The sequence below is a fragment of the Centropristis striata genome, chromosome 7 (genome assembly GCF_030273125.1).
Source record: "Centropristis striata isolate RG_2023a ecotype Rhode Island chromosome 7, C.striata_1.0, whole genome shotgun sequence".
In the NCBI taxonomy this organism is placed as follows: domain Eukaryota; kingdom Metazoa; phylum Chordata; class Actinopteri; order Perciformes; family Serranidae; genus Centropristis; species Centropristis striata.
Genome location: NC_081523.1, coordinates 37,512,247 through 37,534,116, shown reverse-complemented (window position 1 = coordinate 37,534,116; position 21,870 = coordinate 37,512,247). Strand labels below are relative to the sequence as shown.

Sequence of the window (21,870 nt, the reverse complement as noted above, 5' to 3'; positions counted from 1 at the left end):
CAGAGTACACTGAGACATTAAACTGCATAATTTTCCATTAAATTCTGGAAAAGTTGGTGTGTTCTAAAACTTTTGACCAGTAGTGTAGATACATTTTTAATAGAGTAATGTACAGTATTTCTCTTGGCACTGTAAGAGATAGCCAGAAATCTTTTATTACATTGCATGATTAAACCAGATTTTTTTAAAGAGGTTTTTCCACAAGTGTTATTGAAAAGTATTATTCATTAGCATCCCAGGGACACTAGGTGGCTGTCTTGTTTCATGTTCAAAGCCCTTGGGCTCAGCCCAGTCTTATGTGACACACAGCAGTTAGCCAGTGAGAAGTCAGATGAGTTCATATGTACTAATAACACAACTGGATCAAAGCAGATACAAAAATTTGAGATTTATTGAACTTGAAAATAGCATTAAATTCCACTTACACATTCATTATAAGTAAATACCTACAACATTACACTGAAAATATCACCAACCACATATAAAACCATGGATAGAGGATCAGTTCGAACATAAAAAGCAGCTCAACAGCTAAACAAAAAAAAGTATTAAAGAGGAATCTTCAGACTGGACACAGACAGCAAAGGCCATGCACAAAAAAAATGTATCTGTTAGTTGTTAGAAACGCTGGTTCATCGTGATGTTGACGTTTTAGCTTCAGCTATTTCTGTAGTTTTGCCTGATGACAAATATGCTTTTGTCCATTGTGTGGTTCACTTCTTTGCCTTGTGGTGAAGCATTATCACCGAGATATTACACAAAACATTTGGAGCCCTGTTATTTCACCGATTAAAAATAAAACAGCAACAACGACATGCAAAAAATCTCTGAATTCACCCCAGGTATACCTCAATACAATGGAGGAAGAATACAAGAGAAGCACAAGCACCGCTAGGCAACCAGCCTGAGGGCGTCTCTCGTCTCTGGCACATGTTCAGTGGCACTCTGTTCTGGCCTTCTGCTTCTCGTGAGAAAACAGGCCCGACAGTCAACAGTCAGACCTGCCCTTTTTCTACGTCTGGTGGAACATGAAATCAGTTGCAGGAGGAGACCGTATGCTCGGTCGGTTTGTTCTTTGATGGACTGGGCGGGGAGCGATTGTTACCTCAACAGCTGAGCATAAAGAAACATGGAGTAGTCAGCAGGACGCCATCGACGTCACTTCAAGTGTAGGCACTCGTGGCTCTTCAACAGTGCACAGCGCCAGCAGTTGGGAGGAAAGAAAAAGAAAAAAAAAAAAAAAATTTCTATCGCACCAGAAAACATCTCCTCCCAAAGCCAGGTTGACCTCGCAAGTTTCTCTTTCAAGAAATCTTGCTTGCATGTTTACAAAAGAGTGTTTTTGAGCTCAACATCACAAACAAACAGATATGTTGGGAACAAATGGTACATTATTTCACTAAATGTTTCACTTACATAAAAAAAAAAAAAAAAGTTGATGATCACAACGTGATGTGGGAAGTCTTTGGTGCTCAGTGTGACAGGAAACTGAACAGGAGCATATGTATGAGATCCAAAGAACTGTTGGCATAATCTCCAACCCCGACTGAGGATGTTTAAGACATTAGACATTAGAAAAGGAGTGTTGCGTTACAACAGGAACCCACAGAAAACAACACACTCCAGAAGTGTACTGTATGGCTATACAAAAATCCTTCATTTTCAGGCAAGGCTCAACAGGCCCTAGTCATTTTGTTACAATAGTTCAGCCTCTAATCCGCTCCTTCAACTCCCTTTTGACTTCTGCCCTGAGAAGGACCAAGTCGGCCATCTTGAACCAGGCAGGTCTGGACTCTCTCTCTCTCTCGAGACACAAGCACATTTTGAAGAAGAGATACGTCGCCAACCAAAGCCCTCCTTTACACGTGTTAATCAGTCTATCCTGGCTATCATTAACATAACTCCATTAGTACTATATCATAAAAAGATGCTGACACTCAAATATTCCTATGTACCTTGTGAAATTTTATAGAAAACCAAAAAAAAAATCACAGCATAGATGCAGTTTCGCCTGATATATTCTGGGATTACTGCACAGTAATTAGGGTCTCTCTTTGCTTGCATATAGGTTACCAGTAATTAGTATGCTGCAGATGGAAAATGACCAATCAAACCCCTTTTTGAATGACTTTAGTGTTCCGTGAGAGTTTGAGGAACATGTTTGAAGGGAGGTGAGAGACGAAGAACCAATGGGCATGCAGAGCTGAGGGCGCTGCCAGGAGACAGAAGGTGCTGATAGATGAGAAGTCCCAGTGACCCGTTAGATGGACACTTGTTTGACTTGCATGGGGCCCTTTCACCAAGGGACTCAAGTCAGTGAGAGTCGAGGCCGATCTCGTCTTTTTTTTTTCGTTTGGAGTGTTAACTGGAGTAAGAAGTGAGCACGAATCCACAGAGATTATTGATCTGCTTGGGCTGAACATGACCAGACCAGCCAGTGCAGGTCTGCCTTCTGGCGTTGTGATTGGTCGTATTCCGAGAAGGTAGACGTCATAGAAAAAGAGTTCTCAGAGGAGTTCCAGTAGTGAAAAGTCCACGAGACACACTGTGTACTCTTGAGTGGCGACCGCCTTTATTTACTGCATGATGAAGCCGGGCTGCGGGGCCATGCGGGGCGCAGGCCTCTGAGGCAGAGCGGGGGGGTACTGAGACAGGAAGTGGCTGGGGTAGCCGGAGGAGACGTTGGGGTAGGGTTGGCCGGTTCTCGGAGGAATCGGCGGGTACGGTGATGCCGCGTAGAAGACGGGAGCCTGAGGGGCGGAGCTTGTTGGACCTGGAGTTAGATTGGGGGCCGGCTGGGACGGAGGGAGGGGCGGTTTCCTCCTGGGCTGGGCCAGAGGGGAGGAGCTGTTGCCGGCCTCGCTGAGGATGGAGGAGGACGAGGGTCTGGCTGCTGCCGACACATCCTGAGATCTGGAGTTGGGGACGGAGGCCTGAGGCAGCCGCTGGCCGTTCAGCACCATCTCCTGCAGCTTCTCGATCTTCACCCGTCTCAGGTGGGCCAGCTTCCTGTTGCTCTGGTACGCATCGATGAAGGAGTCCAGGGTCATGTCGCCGTCCAGGAATGAATCAGCCATGTTCTGTTGACAGAGAGGAAGAGGTTTGTGACAGTTATAGGGAAAGAACACACAGAAGTCCCTTCTGACTGTTATTCAACATCAAGCGCAGAGCCAGCTGAGTCATGAAGATAGAAATAGCATCCAGGGAAAACCACAAAGAAATAAAACCAGACACCCATACACTGCTGTCTTTAAAAGATCATCTAATGATTATTTATTTGATCATCCATCCATCCATCCATCCATCCATCCATCCATTCTCGTCTGCTTATCCGGGGCCGGGTCGCGTGGGCAGCAGGCTAATCAGGGCATTCCAGGCGCCCCTCTCCTCAGCTACAAAATATTTACGCAAGCCCATTGTAAGCGAACACATTAATATACGTAAAATTAGAGCTGCAACAATTATTAGCTTAATCGAACAATAATCGATTACTAAATTAATCGTCAACTATTTTGATAATCTAATAATTAGTTTGTTTTTTAAGTCCAAATTGTCTGATTTCAGCTTCTTCAATGTGAATATTTCTGGTTTCTTTGTTCCTTTATGACAATAAACTGAATATCTCTTTGGTTTGTGGACCAAACAAGAGATTTGATGACGTCATCTTGTGGTTTGGGAAACACTGATTAATATATTTATACATTTTATTGGCCAAACAACTAATCGATTAATCGTTTAAATAATCAACAGATTAATCGATAATGAAAATAACTGTTAGCTGCAGCCCTGTGTAAAATAATCAGGAATAATATTAATTTTGGCACTACACAAGTGTGTGGTTTACCTGAAGTTAGTCGGTCTGTGAATATTTTAATTGCAGATTAATCTGTTGATTATTTTCTCTATTAATAATTAGTTGTTTGGTCAAATAAAATTGTCAAAAAATGGCGAGGAAGCAAAACACCACCTGCTAAACAAAGATTAAGACAAAACATCACAGAAAAAGAGGTTAAGACACTGAGAACAGGCATACGGGACAGCCTCCCAGCATGCACTGGGGCAAAGAATTTACCAAAAAAATACTCATAAGTAATGTGTTGTACACGATTGGTCAAGAAATGCCTACCGTGCAAAGAGCTGCTAATAAAAAACTGCCGGTCACAGCAAAGACTTTGTGTACATTACCACTTAAATGTATTTTATAGATTGAGTTTGGTTCTGATTTCCTTTTAGACGAGGGACGGGTCAGCCTCAACCCAAGGCCTAATGGACAGCTGGGACAGGTAACAACAACAACCATGAAAAGGTGCCTAATGACTCATGAATAATTATTATAGTAGACAGTCTGTGTCGGATTAATGGATTTATATTATAAAGTTTGCAAAAAGACACTGCAAAAGATTGGAATACAAAAGCTCTCAACTCTATGGAGTCTGGGGCTATTTTGCCCATTTTGAATCCTTTTCGTGTGTCTTTTTTTGGTCATTTTGTGTCTTTTTTTTAGTCTTTTGTGTCTTTTTTTGGTCATTTTGTTTCTTTTTTTAGTCATTTTGTGTCTTTTTTTTAGTCATTTTGTGTCTTTTTCGGTAATTTTGTCTTTTTTTAGTCGTTTTGTGTCTTTTTTGTCATTTTGTGTCTATTTTTAGTCTTTTTGTGTCTTTTTGTAGTCATTTTGTTTCCTTTTTAGTCATTTTATGTCTTTTTTAGTCCTTTAGTCCAACATAAAATGTGATTTTGAATCTTTTTTTTAACTTTCAAAAACACTATCATGCTCAATAAAGAATTTTAAATGTTGCAAATCTAACATATAAGAGCGTTCCATCCAGTTCTATCATTTTATACTAAATATATTTGAGCTTGTCTCCAGTTTTACTTGGTCTATCATCATCAAACTGAAACTGGCCTCATGGAGTTTACAGCCAGAACTTTAGAGGTAAATTTACAGTAGGGCTCCACGCTGCTTTGTTTTCTAGTCTGGATGTGGTGAAGAAGTCTGGATTTGGAGCTTTTGGAGACTCCAGAGGGTTAACAGGCCAAGATAAAAAAAAAAAGAAAAAGAATTCATAAACAGGCAGTGCAGCTTTGATGTTTTTACACTGTATGATCTTCTCACACAGAGACTACTGTTTAACCAGCTGGTTACTCACATGTTTGACCCATAGAATCTCTCTAGAAAAAAGCCCTGAAGACTCTGGATAAAAAACCCTTCTCCTTCCATATCTGCCAGACCCTTCAAATAACACCATTTTTCCATAATTGTAAAACTTTTAGATTTGCCTGTTTTGTATACAAGAGTCTCCATGGTCTAGCTCCACCACCGCTGAATTAATTTATAAAGCCAGGAACACACCGGCCAGACAGTTGGGCGTCGGGGACAGTCGGGGACAGTCGGGGACAGTCGGACGACGTCGGTATGCGTCTGTTTCGTGTGTTCATCTGCGTCGGGGAAGCGCGGAAGCTGTCGGTCTTGTCGGGCCTGATTCCACATGCTCAGTCGGGGAGCGTCGGCTGTCGGGTCAGTAGACTCGTCGGGTCCTCTGATTGGCTGTGTGCTAGCTATGGGCGGATCTGATTGGTGGTGCTCTAGCGAATGAGCGCGGTGTGTGGGAGGGGCGGAAGTTACGAGAGTAAACAAACACATGGCACATGGCTACATTTTGCTTCGTTTTTTGCATCGTTTTTAGAAAAACAGCCGCTCAGCCGGAGCGACCGTTTTGCAGCGAAGTTTTGATTTCCAAAACATCTTCTCAAAGATAATAACAAGCTTTCCTGTTTTCATGTTTTGGATTACAGTCACGAGACTAGCGCCACCCGTTGTTAGGGAGACTTATTGCATCTCGCGCAAGCGTAGAACGTACAGGCTGCTGTGTAGTCGGCAGTCGTCGTGGCGATGTGTTTCACTGTTTTTTTTCACCCGGCTGTGTCTGATGAGAGGCGACAGAATCGTCGGACAAGAGCTCGTTGGCGTCGGGTCCCGTCGGGTCCCGTAGGGACGTTGTGTGGGGGCCTTAAGGAAAAGGACTCTGGGAGGTGTGAGCACCAGGGCCTGTGTTAAAGGAGAGATTCCCCTCATACACTACATATGGGGGGACATTTGGAACAGTCTTCCCTCCACAATAAGGGAATGTCCCACTTACTCTTCTTTTAAAGGAAATCTGAAACAACGGCTCAAATCACATCAAAAGTGTGACCACTAACTGGACTTGAGACGACTTGAACATTACTTTTTATTGCATAGTTATATCCTGTCTGGGTCTGGTGTGTGTTGTGTTGTGTGTGTTGTCTCCTTTTTTATCATGTAAATGGAGGGAGAAAAGGCAATATCGGCTTCAAGAATTGGCCCAAAGGTATGCAGTACGTGGATTGGAGGATAAATATGACAGAACCTGGTCACAGTTCATAACTCGTGTCAAGAGCCTGCCTTTTGCCTGACTTCCTGTTTTTATCATCAATGTATATTTGTTTTCCTCTGATGTTCTGTCTGCCTGTCTGAAACGTGAGTGTTTGTGGGGGTGCCACCTCGATGGGGGGGGTTCACAACTTTTGTAAAAAATGCTTAACCAATGATGTCAATGTTTTCAATATGAAAAAATCATTAAAAAAAGTTGTAAAAGAAACAAAAAAAAGAATTGGCCCGAAAAAAATCGGCAGCACATATCAGGGATCGGTTAAGACTGATGTCAAAATAATCGGTATCGGCCTTAAAAAACCTGTATCTGTCGACCACTATCTATAACCTTTTGGAATAAGTCCCTTAATAATTTGATTTATAGCACAGAAACAATGAATGGACAGGCAGCTTTTGCCAGGATACAAATATTGACCTCTAGGTTAATTTGTCATTCTGCTGCCCACATGCTCTCCAACAAGAGCTGCACAAGTGAACAATAAATCCTCTGTGGGGGAAGGCATCAAAAACTGCAAATGCAGGTATATGAACTAGTGAGTGATTCCACTGAGGGACACATGAAGTGATGATGGAGAGAGCAGGACCATGCTTACCTCTGTCTCCTCTTCTATTTTAGCTCCCTCTGCCTGCAGGAGGGCCAGCAGAATGTCCAGGGAGGTGTTTCCTGACTTGTGGTCTATAAAATCACAAATGAGAGGAAAAACACAAATGTTATTATTCTGATGGACCTGAACTGAGTGACACTAAAAGCAACATGTCATTAGCCTCATAGCATTTATTGGTCAATTTTAGTCAAATATACAAAATTAGACCTCATTTCAAGGGGAAAAAAGTTATAAAAGCTGATTTTTTTTTTAAATAGTTATAGTGAGATAATAATTTCTTGATGGGAATGCACAGAGTAGGTTATGTCAACTTTTAGTGAAACTTATGTTTTGAAAGCATTGTTCATTTTTGGATGTCAGCAAAAATTAAAAAAACACCCATGGTCCTCAGGGGTCAAAAAGGACCCCATGACATTAGACTGGTTCTAGGACATGTAGAAAAAAAATATTACCAACATTTTTTTTCACCTTTTAAGGCAACTCATGATCAAAAAATGTATTTTCATTATTATTGGTCAATTTTAGTCAAATATACAAAATTAGATCTCATTTCAAGAGAAAAAAAAGTAATAAAACCTAATTTAAAAAAAAAAAAATAGTTATAGTGAAATAATAATTTCTTGATGGGAATGCATAGAGTAGGTTATGTCAACTTTTAGTGAAACTTTTGTTTTGAAAGCATCGTTCAATTTTGGATGTCAGCAAAAAAAAGTTTTTAAAAAAATCACACCTGTGGTCAAAAAATACCCCATGGTTTTAGGACATGTAGAAAAAAAATAATAACAACTTTTCCCCCCACCTTTTAAGGCAACTCATGACCAACACATTGATATATAATTTTCATATTTTTTCATAGTTATGCTAAAAAATTTCAAGCAATTCATTAGCCTCATAGCATAATTGCCTAAGTCATTTTTTGGCCAATTTGTGATATCTGCCTAACTTTACTCTCCTACTACTGCTGCTGCATCTTTCTGCCTTATTGCCTATGTTCTACTCTAACACGTGTTCTCCGTGTTCCTATCAGAACACTTGTTAGACTCCAAAATCACTTCCTGCCTTAGTCATCTCTTTGACTTTGGCATTTTTGCCGCTACATACAAACAGAGGGCTCTGGTGACCACATGTGAAGTAATAATTCTTCTCTTTGATTCATCTGGTAAGGTAGTTCATGTTTCTTCAACTTTCTGGACAATAAATGTACTTTCAGTCAATCAAAGGGATTAGGAGAAGTGTGTTTTTACTTTTAATCACATTTTTGCAACGAGGTATGATGAAGTGATGTAAACACTAGCAAAACACTTTTTATTGTCAGTGTAAAGAGATTTGTTTTGACTAGAAATAAGACATTTTGACAAGATAGTAGGGTTGTCAAAAATATCGATACTCAAAAAAGTATCAATACTAAAACATTGTATCCGGATATATCGATTGTTATTGTTTACTGTATTTATTTATTTTTTTGCACTACCTCAGATCTGAAGCTTGTTATCATAGTTGCAGTTTCTTTTTGCACAACTGTTTTTTATTATAAATATTTAACCTGTGGTTCTGTTAATTTTTACATGTTGCATTTTTCTTGTGAATAAAAATATTTCTGTTAAATTTTGGGGTCTTTGTTTTTATCCTGGTGGTATCGAAAATGGTATCGAATATCAAATATCGTCCTGAGTATCGGTATCGAGTTGAAAATTGTAGTATTGTGACAACCCTTCAAGCAGTGGTGGAAGAAGTATTCAGATCCCTTACTCAAGTAAAAGTACTAATACCACACTGTGAAATTACTCCACTACAAGTAAAAGTCCTGCATTCAAAACTTACTGAAGTAAAAGTACAAAAGTATCAGCATCAAAATGTACTTAAAGTATCAAAAGTAAAAGTATTCGCAATGCATAATGGATTCACTCAGATTGTCCAAATATATTATTGTATTATTATTTTTGATGCATTTATGTTAGCTTTGAATTTACTGTTGTCAACATAGGGCCCATTTTAACTACTTAATATACTTTTGTTTGGTTTAATTAGTACAAATTTTAAATCTATTATGTTTTATGTTAAATCTCGACCTGAAAAGTAACTAAAGTAACTAAAGCTGGCAGCTAAATGTAGTGGAGTAAAAAGTACAATAGTTGCCTAAAAATGAAATTAAGTAGAAGTAAAAAGTAACATAAAATGGAAATACTTAAGTAAAGTACAAGTTCCTCAAAACTGTACTTAAGTACAGTACTTGAGTAAATGTACTTAGTTACTTTCCACCACTGGCTACAAGATATAAGATAAGTATTCTTGGTAAGATTTGGAGTTTTTGCAGTGAACTCGTTCATATTTCAGAAAAATTGTTCAGTGAGCAGAAATACTGTGTGTACTGTGTTCGTTCCAAAAAAAGACCAGTGTGATGTATATATCGTTTTTTTTCTTGTTTTCCGAAACGCTCAAATATGACTTAAGCAAATATGCTATGAGGCTAACGATGTGGTAACATACTGGACGTGTAAAATTGCTCAAAATCGTCTTTTGATCAAAATGACAGGACCCACATTACTCTCAAACCTCACTGAATGCTATTTTTTATGATGGAATTTAAGTGTGAAGTAAACAAAACAAGTGTTATATTTTACCTCTTCTACTCAGTCACAAGACACTGGCGCACCATTTACACAAAGCTTGAAACAACACAGATGCACTGTGGATTAGGTGTGAGCCATACCCAAATTAACCAAGCAGCTCACTTGCCAAAGCAAACTAGAACCCAACTGAGCAATACTGAGTATAGAGGAAAGATTAACCCTTTGATGCTCAACATAGAAACACCTTCTAATGGTCAGAAATGACCTGCATTCATTTCCCATGTTATTTCATGCTGGTTGTGTGTTTGAATATCTTTTTTTTTTTATTATAAGAGCTCATTATATCCTTTTTTCCTTTCATTCTTTATTAAGAAAAACAGTTTTCGTATTATTAGATCAAGTTTACACACATGCATTAGAAGCGTAGTAAATTAACAATTTGAGCAAATTTGTAATTATGTTTGTCTTATCTTTAAGGTTCAACTTTAAAAGAGGTGTTAGAACCACCAGATTACATTGGAAAAACATATATTAACATTTGAGACTTATTAGAGCCACCAAATAATAATTTCCATTGGAAAAACACCAATTTAACAAAATATTAATATTTGTGTTTTCTTTGTCAGGTTTTATATTGGTGATTGGTGAACAAAAGGGTTTTTATTCAAAAAGTAAGAAATGAAAACAAAAAATTAGGACATATGATGATCAAAAACAAGCAATTTGAGGAAAAGCTGCAATACTGAAAGATGAAATTAATTTTTTGCAAAGACATAGAATATAAAAACTTAGACGGGTCACTTTAGACCATGTTGTGCATCAAAGGCATTATTGGTCAATTTTAGTCAAATATACAAAATTAGACCTCATTTCAAGAGAAAAAAAGTTATAAAAGCTGAATTTTTTTAAAATAGTGATAGTGAAATAATAATTTCTTGATGGGAATGCACAGAGTAGGTTATGTCAACTTTTAGTGAAACTTATGTTTTGAAAGCATTGCTCATTTTTGGATGACAGCAAAAAAAAGTTAAAAAAAAAAAAAAAAAAATCACATCTGTGGTCAAAAAGGACCCTATGACATTAGACTGGTTTAAGGACATGTAGAAAACATTTTATAACTTTTTTCCCCACCTTTTAAGGCAACTCATGACCAACACATTGATATATAATTTTCATATTTTTTCATATTTATGCTGAAAATTTCAAGCCATTCTATGAAAGTTAACCTATTAATCATATGTTGAAAATGATTTGGGCCCAAGAGTACAGGAGGGTTAAACAATACAAATTAATTGGATAGATAAATGAAATAGCTCTATTTCTAAATTACCCCTGGCATAATTGTCTCCATTATATGTAATGTTTAAAAAAAAAGTTGAATATTGGTGGCCATCAGGCAGCAATAACCCTGATGTAATAGGCCGACCACTTAACAAAACACCACAAATATCCCCGTGGTTCTTCAGGTGAAATGAATGTGTTGGTGGTAACAGATTTTAATGAGCCTGTCACACGAGGCTGAGACAGGATTTGTGAAATCTGCCAGTTGTAGTCCTGTGACTGACACATCCAAACAACCAGAACGCCTTTCTGTTTGCAAAGCCCCACAGAGTCAACCGAAACTGGCTCGGTGTCTCTAAGGAGGAACCCTTTTTTGTTTGTGTTCCCAAGCAGGACTGAAAGTCAACACCAACTGGAGCTGGGACCGCATACAGGCAGGGCGGCACTCTGGAAACAAGACCAATGACACATCACTGGTTACTGATCTCCACTATACAACTAGCAGCTCACCTTCTTTCCACCAAGCCAGGACACAATATAGAGGATCTCTAATTACAGGAGAGCCTCCAGTCAGACCTGATGTGCTGTTCTACTGTAGACTTCCTCCTATTCATCACAGGGAACAAAGATCTGCACCAATTAATGTATGCACAGGACACTGAGCGCCAGATAGATAGGTTCTTACAAGTGATTACAATATCTCTGCAATCAAAACTCCATAATTAATGTTGAGTATGATTAGCACTGAGGGTGTACCTTCAAGTCAAGTGATTCACAACATGGTCTAAAGTGACCCGACTAAGTTTTTATTTTCTATATCTTTGCAATAAATTAATTTCATCTTTCAGTATTCCAGGTTTTCCTCAAATAACTTATTTTTGATCATCATACATCCTAATTTTTTGTTTTAATTTCTTACTTTTTGAATAAAAAACCTTTTGGTAAAGAAAACATAAAATTAGGATGTATGATGATCAAAAACAAAAATGCAAAAACAGAAGTGCAGTGATAAAAAAAAAAGGGTTTTTATTTAAAAAGTAAGAAATTAAAACAAAAAATTAGGATGTATGATGATGGAAAACAAGTTATTTGAGGAAAACCTGGAATACTGAATGATGAAAATAATTTATTACAAAGATATAGAACATAAAAACTCTGTCGGGTCACTTTACACCCATGTTGTGGATCAAAGGGTTACTAAATACTAAATTTAGTTCAGAGCATCATTTAGCCCTCCTTCCTGACAAAGTATCACAATATGTACCAAAGGATTTCAGCGGTCTTCTAGTTTCATATGATATGGATATCTTCTCTATAGCCTTGGGCCACCAGAACACCAACGGGTTCATTTCCAACATGTTCCATGGAAAGAGTTAAAAAGAGTAAATGAGTGATGGTGTGGCAGGCATTAGAAAATAAACAGTGTTGACCAAAGGCCTTGCCAAGGTTCCTCGTCCTTTCACACTTTCTTTGAGTCATGTAATAATGTAATAATGTAGCAGTTAAAATGTTACACAACTTCTCCTTTTTTTTGTTTTTTTTAAATCGGTAGAGACAAAAAAAAAAAAACTGATATACACTACCGGTCAAAAGTTTTAGAACACCCCAATTTTTCCAGTTTTTTATTGAAATTCAAGCAGTTCAAGTCAAATGAACAGCTTGAAAGGGTACAAAGGTAAGTGGTGAACTGCCAGAGGTAAATAAAAAAAGGTAAGCTTAACCAAAACTGAAAAATAATGTACATTTCAGAATTATACAAGTAGGCCTTTTTCAGGGGACAAGAAATGGGTTAACAACTTCACTCTATGGAGTCTTGGGCTATTTTGTCCATTTTTGAATTCTTTTCATGTCTTTGTAAGTCATTTTGTGTCTTTTTTTTTGTCATTTTGTGTCTTTTTTTGTCATTTTGTGTCTTTTTGGGTCATTTTGTGTCTTTTTTTGTCATTTTGTGTCTTTTTTTGTCATTTTGTGTCTTTTTTTAGTCCTTTAGTTCAACATAAAATGTGATTTTGAATCTTTTTTTTACTTTCAAAACACTATCATGCTCAATGAAGAATTTTAAATGTTGCAAATGTGCATTAATTTCAGAGTACACTGAGACATTAAACTGCATCATTTTCAATTAAATTCTGGAAAAGTTGGTGTGTTCTAAAACTTTTGACCAGTAGTGTATGTTGCAAAATTGTCAAAAAGTGTGAAAAATATCACAGGCAGTTTTGCAACACACAATCTGCCAAGAACATGTAAAGAGTGATAAATAAACCACAAGTGTAAGACCCGTTTCCTGTTCTAAACGTCCTGTCCCACAGGCTCCCTCTCTCTGGTAAAAGGCCAGAAAGTAAAAATATAACTAAACTTCAAGCCACTTCACTTATATGCATGACAGATGACGGATGCTTCTCCTTAACTTATTGTGCCTGTGCATCACGCAGAACAGAAACAGTGACTGTAAAGCACTAATGATTAACTTTGCATAAGGAGCAGCCTCGCCACTTTCTCCTTGTTAAATGTGACCACGAGATGACCTGTCAGGGACTTACGCAACTTGTTGTATAATTTCTGCACTGGCTGGCTTTCACAAGTCATTTGCCAAGAAAATAGTTTTGAGGGAATCCACGAACAACAATTGGCTTTTATGGAGCTTTGATTAAAAAAAGAAAGAAAAGGTTTTGTTGTTATACAGTATTTATGTTCACTTAAATAAACGGTTTCAATAAAACTACTTGTGACATATCATATTTGACTTTGAAATTTGCTCTCACTTTGCCATAAAAATATTGGGATATATATCGTATATTGATATTCAGCCTGAATATATCGGGATATGACTTTTGGTCCATATCGCCCAGCCCTAATTCAACCTGGTTCAAAAATTTAAATTGATCATTTTATCATCTTTTGATAGAACCGTATTGTGATGAAATCATATATTCAGATATCATGACATACAATTCAGTCATCTGAAGATAATAAATTGATAATAACAAGCACATAATAAAATAATTTCTCAGAACATTGTATGTATATTTATAAAAAAAATGTCTTACTTTCTATAATCGTTTAAATACAATTTTGAGAAAATACCTGTTTAAGTATGAGTAATTTGCCAAGAAAATGGTTTTGAGGGAATCCACAAACAACAATTCGCCTTTATGGAGCTTTGATTTAAAAAAGAAAAGAAAAGGTACTTCTGTTGTTATACAATATTTATGTAATATATCGGGATATGACTTTTGGTCCATATCGCCCAGCCCTAATTCAACCTGGTTCAATCATTTAAATTGATCATTTTATCATCTTTTGATAGAACCGTATTGTGATGAAATCATATATTCAGATATCATGACATACAATTATGTCATCTGAAGATAATACATTGATAATAACAAGCACATAATAAAATAATTTCTCAGAATATTATATGTATATTTATAAAAAAAATGTCTTACTTTCTATAATCTGTTAAATACAATTTTGAGAAAATACATGTTTAAGTCGCACAGTATTCAAAAGGTTGTTGTATAATTTCTGCACTGGCTGGCTTTGACTGAGTAATTTGCCAAGAAAATGGTTTTGAGGGAATCCACAAACAACAATTCGCCTTTATGGAGCTTTGATTTAAAAAAAAGAAAAGGTACTTCTGTTGTTATATAATATTTATGTAATATATCGGGATATGACTTTTGGTCCATATCGCCCAGCCCTAATTCAACCTGGTTAAAAAATTTAAATTGATCATTTTCTCATCTTTTGATAGAACCGTATTGTGATGAAATCATATATTCAGATATCATGACATACAATTACGTCATCTGAAGATAATACATTGATAATAACAAGCACATAATAAAATAATTTCTCAGAATATTATATGTATATTTATCTTTTTTTTTCTTACTTTCTATTATCTGTTAAATGCAATTTTACTATACACAACGCCATTTTCAAAAGGTTGGGAAGCTGCGCAAAATGCAAATAAAAAAGAATGCTTCAAATTCAGAGGGTATGTTTACAAAAACAAATGTTTATCAATTTGAATATTAAATATATTGTTTTTGTACTTGTTTCAACTGAAGGATGAGCAAATAATGGAAGTCTGTTTTGTGTAGGACAACTTCTTTGGAATGAGGGTTTTATTTATTGAATTACCAGAAACTACTGATGCTATATTGTCATATGTATCATTACCTAGATATGAAATTACCAATCGTGCTAAAAGATTTTGTATATTTATAAAAAAAATGTCTTACTTTCTATAATCTGTTAAATACAATTTTGAGAAAATACCTGTTTAAGTCGCACAGTATTCAAAAAGGTGGCTACACCATGATTTCATACGCAACTTGTTGTATCATTTCTGCACTGGCTGAGTAATTTGCCAATAAAATGGTTTTGAGGGAATCCACAAACAACAATTAGCCGGACCAAGATTAGTCAAATTGGCCAATTTACCGGTAGTCTTTTTTTTTTAACGTCTCCTTATTGTTGGCACTTGATGCCAAAACCTCCTGATGGTTTGCCAGATTTTACTGAGAGATTGAATTGAATAGAAAAACTCTGAAAGACAGAGGCTTCATTCTTAACAGCCTTTTCCAGGGTGAACTCCCATTCCTTTCTGTCTCTCTCTCCCATAACAAGGCAGACTCTCAGGCATATCAGCAGCACTCCTCCGCACAAAGCTGTGATTCTCTGGCTGAGCCTGCAGAGCACACAGCACACAGTCTGGGCCTGGAGATCATGAGACAGCCATTTAGGAAATGAATCCACATCAACCTCTGCTGTGAATCTGAGGGGGGAGTTTTTGGCCTGGCTCACTGCCTTTCTCTCTCTCACTCCCTCCCTCCCCACCTCCCTGCCTGCCTGCCTGCCGGTCCCGTCATCCACCACTCCCTCCCTCCCTCCCACTGGGCCTGTTTTACACCAGCTTGCCTGGCAGCACAATGGCCCACTGTGGGCTGCCGTTCTCAGAGGCAGCGGACGGTGGTGGTGATGGGGCTGCCCTGCCATTTTGGCCTCTAGAGTCGGATGGACAGTGGGGCGAGTATTTTTTTACCCCGACACAATAAAGACGTGTTATTAACCCATCGAAGCCTGGAAAGCGGATTCGAATTTCATTTCTATCTGCAACAGAGGCTGAAAAATCTATTATTTAGTAGAAGCGTGGACACTTCTGTTGAATTTCCAGAAAAACTTACAGGCATTTCAGGCCTCAATGGGTTAATTAATTAATAAATACAGGCTATTCAATTTTGTGTCATTTATTGTTCATTTTTGCATCTATTTTGGTCATTTTTGCATCTATTTTTTGGTTGTTTGGTCATTTTTACATGTATTTTTGGTCAATTTGTGTCCATTTTGATAATTTTGTGTCATCTTTGGTCATTTTTGCATCTATTTTTTGGCTGTTTTTGATCTTATAATGAAGCGTAGAAGTTATCTTCTTATTCTTGTATCATTTTTCCAGCCTGTGTTATGATGATGGGGGGTTGTGTTCACTCCACGCTCATTTAAATTTGCAGCAATTTTCTCTAGAGTCGGATGGACAGTGGGGCGAGTATTTTTTACCCCCACACAATAAAGACGTGTTATTAATTAATTAATAAATACAGGCTATTCAATTTTGTGTCATTTATTGTTCATTTTTGCATCTATTTTGGTCATTTTTGCATCTATTTTTTGGTTGTTTGGTAATTTTTACATGTATTTTTGGTCAATTTGTGTCTATTTTGATAATTTTGTGTCATCTTTGGTCATTTTTGCATCTATTTTGGTCATTTTTGCATCTATTTTTTGGTTGCTTGGTAATTTTTACATATATTTTTGGTCAATTTGTGTCTATTTGGATAATTTTGTGTCATCTTTGGTCATTTATGCATCTATTTTGGTCATTTATGCATGTATTTTTTGGTTGTTTGGTCATTTTTGCATGTATTTTTGGTCAATTTGTGTCTATTTTGATAATTTTGTGTCATCTTTGGTCATTTTTGCATCTATTTTGGTCATTTTTGCATCTATTTTTTGGTTGTTTGGTAATTTTTACATGTATTTTTGGTCAATTTGTGTCTATTTTGATAATTTTGTGTCATCTTTGGTCATTTTTGCATCTATTTTGGTCATTTTTGCATCTATTTTTTGGTTGTTTGGTCATTTTTACATGTATTTTTGGTCAATTTGTGTCTATTTTGATAATTTTGTGTCATCTTTGGTCATTTTTGCATCTTTTTTGGTCATTTTTGCATCTATTTTTTGGTTGTTTGGTCATTTTTACATGTATTTTTGGTCAATTTGTGTCTATTTTGATAATTTTTTGTCATCTTTGGTCATTTTTGCATCTATTTTTTGGTTGTTTGGTAATTTTTGCATGTATTTTTGGTCAATTTGTGTCTATTTTGATCATTTTGTGTCATCTTTGGTCATTTTTGCATCTATTTTTGGTTGTTTTTGATCTTATAATGAAGCGTAGAAGTTATCTTCTTGTTCTTGTATCATTTTTCCAACCTGTGTTATGATGACGGGGTTATGTTCACTCCACGCTCATTTAAAGGAACACTCGACTGTTCTTTCATATTAAAACATGTTATTGGGTCAAGTAAGACGAGTTGATACAGACCTCTTGCGTCTCAATGCGTGCACTCAATCGCCCTGGCGCGCGGCGCCACTTGGCTAGCACTTAGCATAGCCCAGTTCATTCATTAGGACTGGGCTAAGCTAAGTGCTAGCCAAGTGGTGCCGCGCGCCAGGGCGATTGAGTGCACGCATTGAGACGCAAGAGGTCTGTATCAACTCGTCTTACTTACCCGAATAACATGTTTTAATATGAAAAAACGGTGGAGTGTTCCTTTAAATTTGCAGCAATTTTTGTTCAACGCAGCTCAAAATATTATAACATTTTCCCAACTGATCTGCTTTCTGCCTCTGATCCTGAGCCTGTCATCATCCTCCACCTTTAATATGGCTATAAAAACTCGTATACAATTAGAGCATTTTGTTTTTTTTGAAGGTGTGGGGGATTGGGGGTGCGTCAACACAGTTGGGACATAGAAGGGGGTGCACGGCTGAAAAAGTTTGGGAACCGCTGCTTCATGCAGACGACAACACATGGAGCTACTGTACGTTGGATGTTTCATCTGGGTCAAACGGCTACATTTCTCTCTGCTTCTGTCCTTCCACAGCTGCTCTACAGCAAATCCACAACTAGGACGGCTAGAGCATGGAGGGTGGGGGCGGGGGACACCGGGTAACCTACATTTGACAAAAGCCATCGCTTGCTGACAACAAACACCACCACAGACTGCTGCAGCAGTGCTGACTCCTGCAGAAGAAGGCCTTGGAATGCTACACAGCCTCAGACTGGGAGGCAACAGGATCATTATTGCCTTAAACAAGATCACGTTTTATAACAAATTAATGCAGAAAACTCGGTAATTTCAAAGGGTTCACATACTTTTTTCTTGCCACTGTATATGAGAAAAGAATAACGAACATTAAAAAACAACTCAATGTGACAATATGCCCTAGTAAGGGTGGCATTTATATATAAAAGAAAAAAAATTATGTCAACAAACACAACATATCTGCACACATTATAGCTAATAAGAACCTATTTATTCTCCTTGGCGTTCAGTCCCAGCTAGGCAAGAATCCTTGGCTTTCTTTTTTTTTACTTTTTTACCCTTTTATTTGTCTTTTTTTTTTATCTCTAACTCTGTTTTGGATTGAGTTTTTATTACTATTTTATTCTATTTTATTTTATTGTTTTACTGTTTTTAGTATTTCATTGTTTTCATTGTTTTTATGTATACCTATTTGTGTATGATTTATTCTATTTTAATAACTGTACAGCACTTTCGTCAACTGAGGTTGTTTTTAAATGTGCTCCATAAATAAACTTTGACTTTGACTAATATTCAACCTACGGCTGGGCGATATATCCATATAAAATATATATCGATTTATCTTTAAATGAGACATATATATCGATATAGTTGAAATTTGCACTGTGATCCTTGCTCCAGACAAGCTGCAGCTTTTATTTAAGATATTTTTTATTTAAATGTGCACTTTATGGAGCTTTGATTTTTTTTTTTTTTTTTTTAAAAAGGTACTCCTGTTGTTATATAGTATTTATGTTCACTTAAATAAACAGTTTCAATAAAACTACTTGTACCATTTCATATTTGACATTTGCTCTCACTTTGCCATAAAAATATTGGGATATATATCATATATTGATATTCAGCCTGAATATATCGGGATATGACTTTTGGTCCATATCGCCCAGCCCTAATTCAACCTGGTTCAATAATTTAAATTGATCATTTTATCATCTTTTGATAGAACCGTGTTGCGATGAAATCATATATTCAGATATCATGACATACAACTCTGTCATCTGAAGATAATAAATTGATAATAACAAGCACATAATAAAATCATTTCTCAGAATATTGTATGTATATTTATAATTTTTTTCTTACTTTCTATTATCTGTTAAATGCAATTTTGAGAAAATACATGTTTACGTCGCACAGTATTCAAAAGGTGGCTACACCATGATTTCATACAGACTATAAACAACGCCATTCAAAAGGTTGGGAAGCTGTGCAAAATGCAAATAAAAAAAGAATGCTTCAAATTCAGAGGGTATGTTTACAAAAACAAATGTTTATCAAATTGAATATTAAATATATTGTTTTTGTACTTTTTTCAACTGAAGCATAAGCAAATAATGGAAGTCTGTTTTGTGTAGGACAACTTCTTTGGAATGAGGGTTTTATTTATTGAATTACCAGAAACTACTGATGCTATATTGTCATATGTATCATTAACTAGATATGAAATTACCAATCGTGCTAAAAGATTTTGGCCATGTTTCCCAGGCCTAACTGTTTATTAATCTTTGCCAACTTCAGTTCTGGCTGTATTGTGTATTGTATACATGACAGCACCAGGCTTTAAGATTCTGCAGAGTAGTGAACGGTTGGCATGCTATTTTGAGAGGGCTGCTTGGCAACCACTGCGTCAACAAGGTCACAAGAATTGTCCCTCCCTCCTATTCACACACCAGGACGTACCGTGAATGTGCCGGTGCGTCACTAAGGGTTATTATGGCCCTATAAGTTTCTCAAGATCTTGCAGTGGAGATGTCAATCAGATCTGGAACTTGCTCAACCTGAGTGAAGTCCAATTCCAGCAACTCCTGCGGCTACATGACAACATCGCTGTCGGTAAAAGGGCTGCTAAGGCCTCTGACGGAGAACACCAGAACCGGTAGAACAGGTCTCTTTAGCGTGTGTTCATGCTGAACAAGTACTAACCGAGTGGTAAAAAAAACATTACATAACATGTCAGCTTCCTATGATAATGACTGACAGTATGGAAAGGTCCATTCTAAAACTGAAAGCAGATGACTGCTGCTAAACGATTCCTTACTATATGTGAAATTCAATCATTTCCAAAACATTTTTATAGTTAGTATGTTTATTATTCCCTTGGCTTAACAATGCTTGTTTGGGGTTATATTGATTTAATTAAATGTATTATACAAAAAATCTGTAGAAAGTATAATTTAAAGTAGGGCTACACAATTAATCGAATTTTAATCATGATCACGATTTTGGCGGCCATGATTAAACCAACCAACCACCAGGGGGCGGGGCCGCTTTTCCCCTTAAAGAAAGCCTGGTTGCCCTTTTTATTTATTTATTTATTTTTATTTTTTTGGAGTACAGAACCAGATAAAATATGTGTAATACCCTTTACAGTGTCATTTTTGTGACAGATGAAACCCAATCTCAAGATGTTTTGATTTGTTTTCCTTTGTGATGTTAATTGTCTGTAAATGTGCATAAAGGCAATAAAGTTCAAAAAAAAAAAAAAGAAAGCCTGGTTGCTGATTGGATAGAACGCTAAGCAGGATGTGATGTAGTACTCGACGCCACAACAACACACACCATTTGTAAAAGCCGGCCAAGCAGTGTTGCCAACTTAGCTACTTTGTTGCTAAATTTAGGGACTTTTCAGACCCCCTTAGCGACTATTTTTCAAGAAAGCAACTGGCAACAAATCCAGCAACTTTTTCTGGTGTTATCAGAGACTCCTTACTTTTCTTAACGAGCTGCTAAGCGGCCCAGTCCTCCTGCAGCAGTCTCTCCCAGCTGCAGAGCCAGAGGGGATGTTAACATCTTAGCGTCGAGTCTGCAAATTGCTAACAGGCTAACAGTTAGCTCTGTAGCAGTACAGTGTGTATGTGCTAACAGGCTAACAGTTAGCTCTGTAGCAGTACAGTGTGTATGTGCTGCTGCTGCAGGAGGTGTTCACTTAGCGATCTCTGTTTGTTTACAACAAGCACCAGACACTTAAAACTGTTCTATTGTTTGTTTAAAAGTAGTGCAATAATAATACAGATGCTTTCTCTAACATGATGAATAATCGTGATTAATAATCGTGATTATCATTTTGTCCATAATCGTGCAGCCTTAGTTTAAAGTAAAATTATTTTAATTAGTAATGTCCACTATGTATTAGAGTTGTACCAATTGGTGATCATATATATCATATATAAACAATTGAAAGGATGAATATTAAGGGGATTTTTAACAAACTTACTATCAGAAATAATAAAAATGCATATAGAGATGTTTGTGGTGGAGTCTCACAACTGCCCGCTGTGCTCTGCTAATTAGCACCAGTGACCACTGAATTTAAGATCCTTAATTATAAACCAGTTTTTCGTCTCTTATGCCAAGTCTCCCTAGCTTCTTGGCCGCTCTGGAGCTGCTGGAAGGCTACATTAGGCCGCCCACACCAGCTAATGGAGGCTGGTTACCTACAGCAGCTAACATCTATGGTGCAGAGCTGCGCTTCCAATTCACCACGCCTCGCCTCCTACATGGCAAATGCACTACACTTATTATAGATATCATTATCAGTAAACATTTGACAAACCGAGCAGGAGAGGAAGAGAGAGAAGCCATCAATAAATACTAAGCTAAAACAGCTTAGA

General features: G+C 37.1%; 1 protein-coding gene across 1 annotated transcript in view; it reads right to left on the bottom strand.

The window, feature by feature from the left end:
• Positions 1 to 373: 373 nt before the first annotated feature.
• The window catches only part of vps37ba (VPS37B subunit of ESCRT-I a), a 34,992-nt gene continuing 13,495 nt past the window's right edge, over positions 374 to 21,870 (bottom strand). Inside the window, exons 3-4 of the mRNA XM_059336435.1 lie at positions 7,003 to 7,085; positions 374 to 3,080 (exon numbers count right to left, since the gene is read on the bottom strand). Of these exons, the coding sequence (XP_059192418.1) occupies positions 2,577 to 3,080; positions 7,003 to 7,085 (587 nt within the window). The 3' untranslated portion in view covers positions 374 to 2,576. The remainder of the gene's footprint in view (positions 3,081 to 7,002; positions 7,086 to 21,870) is intronic.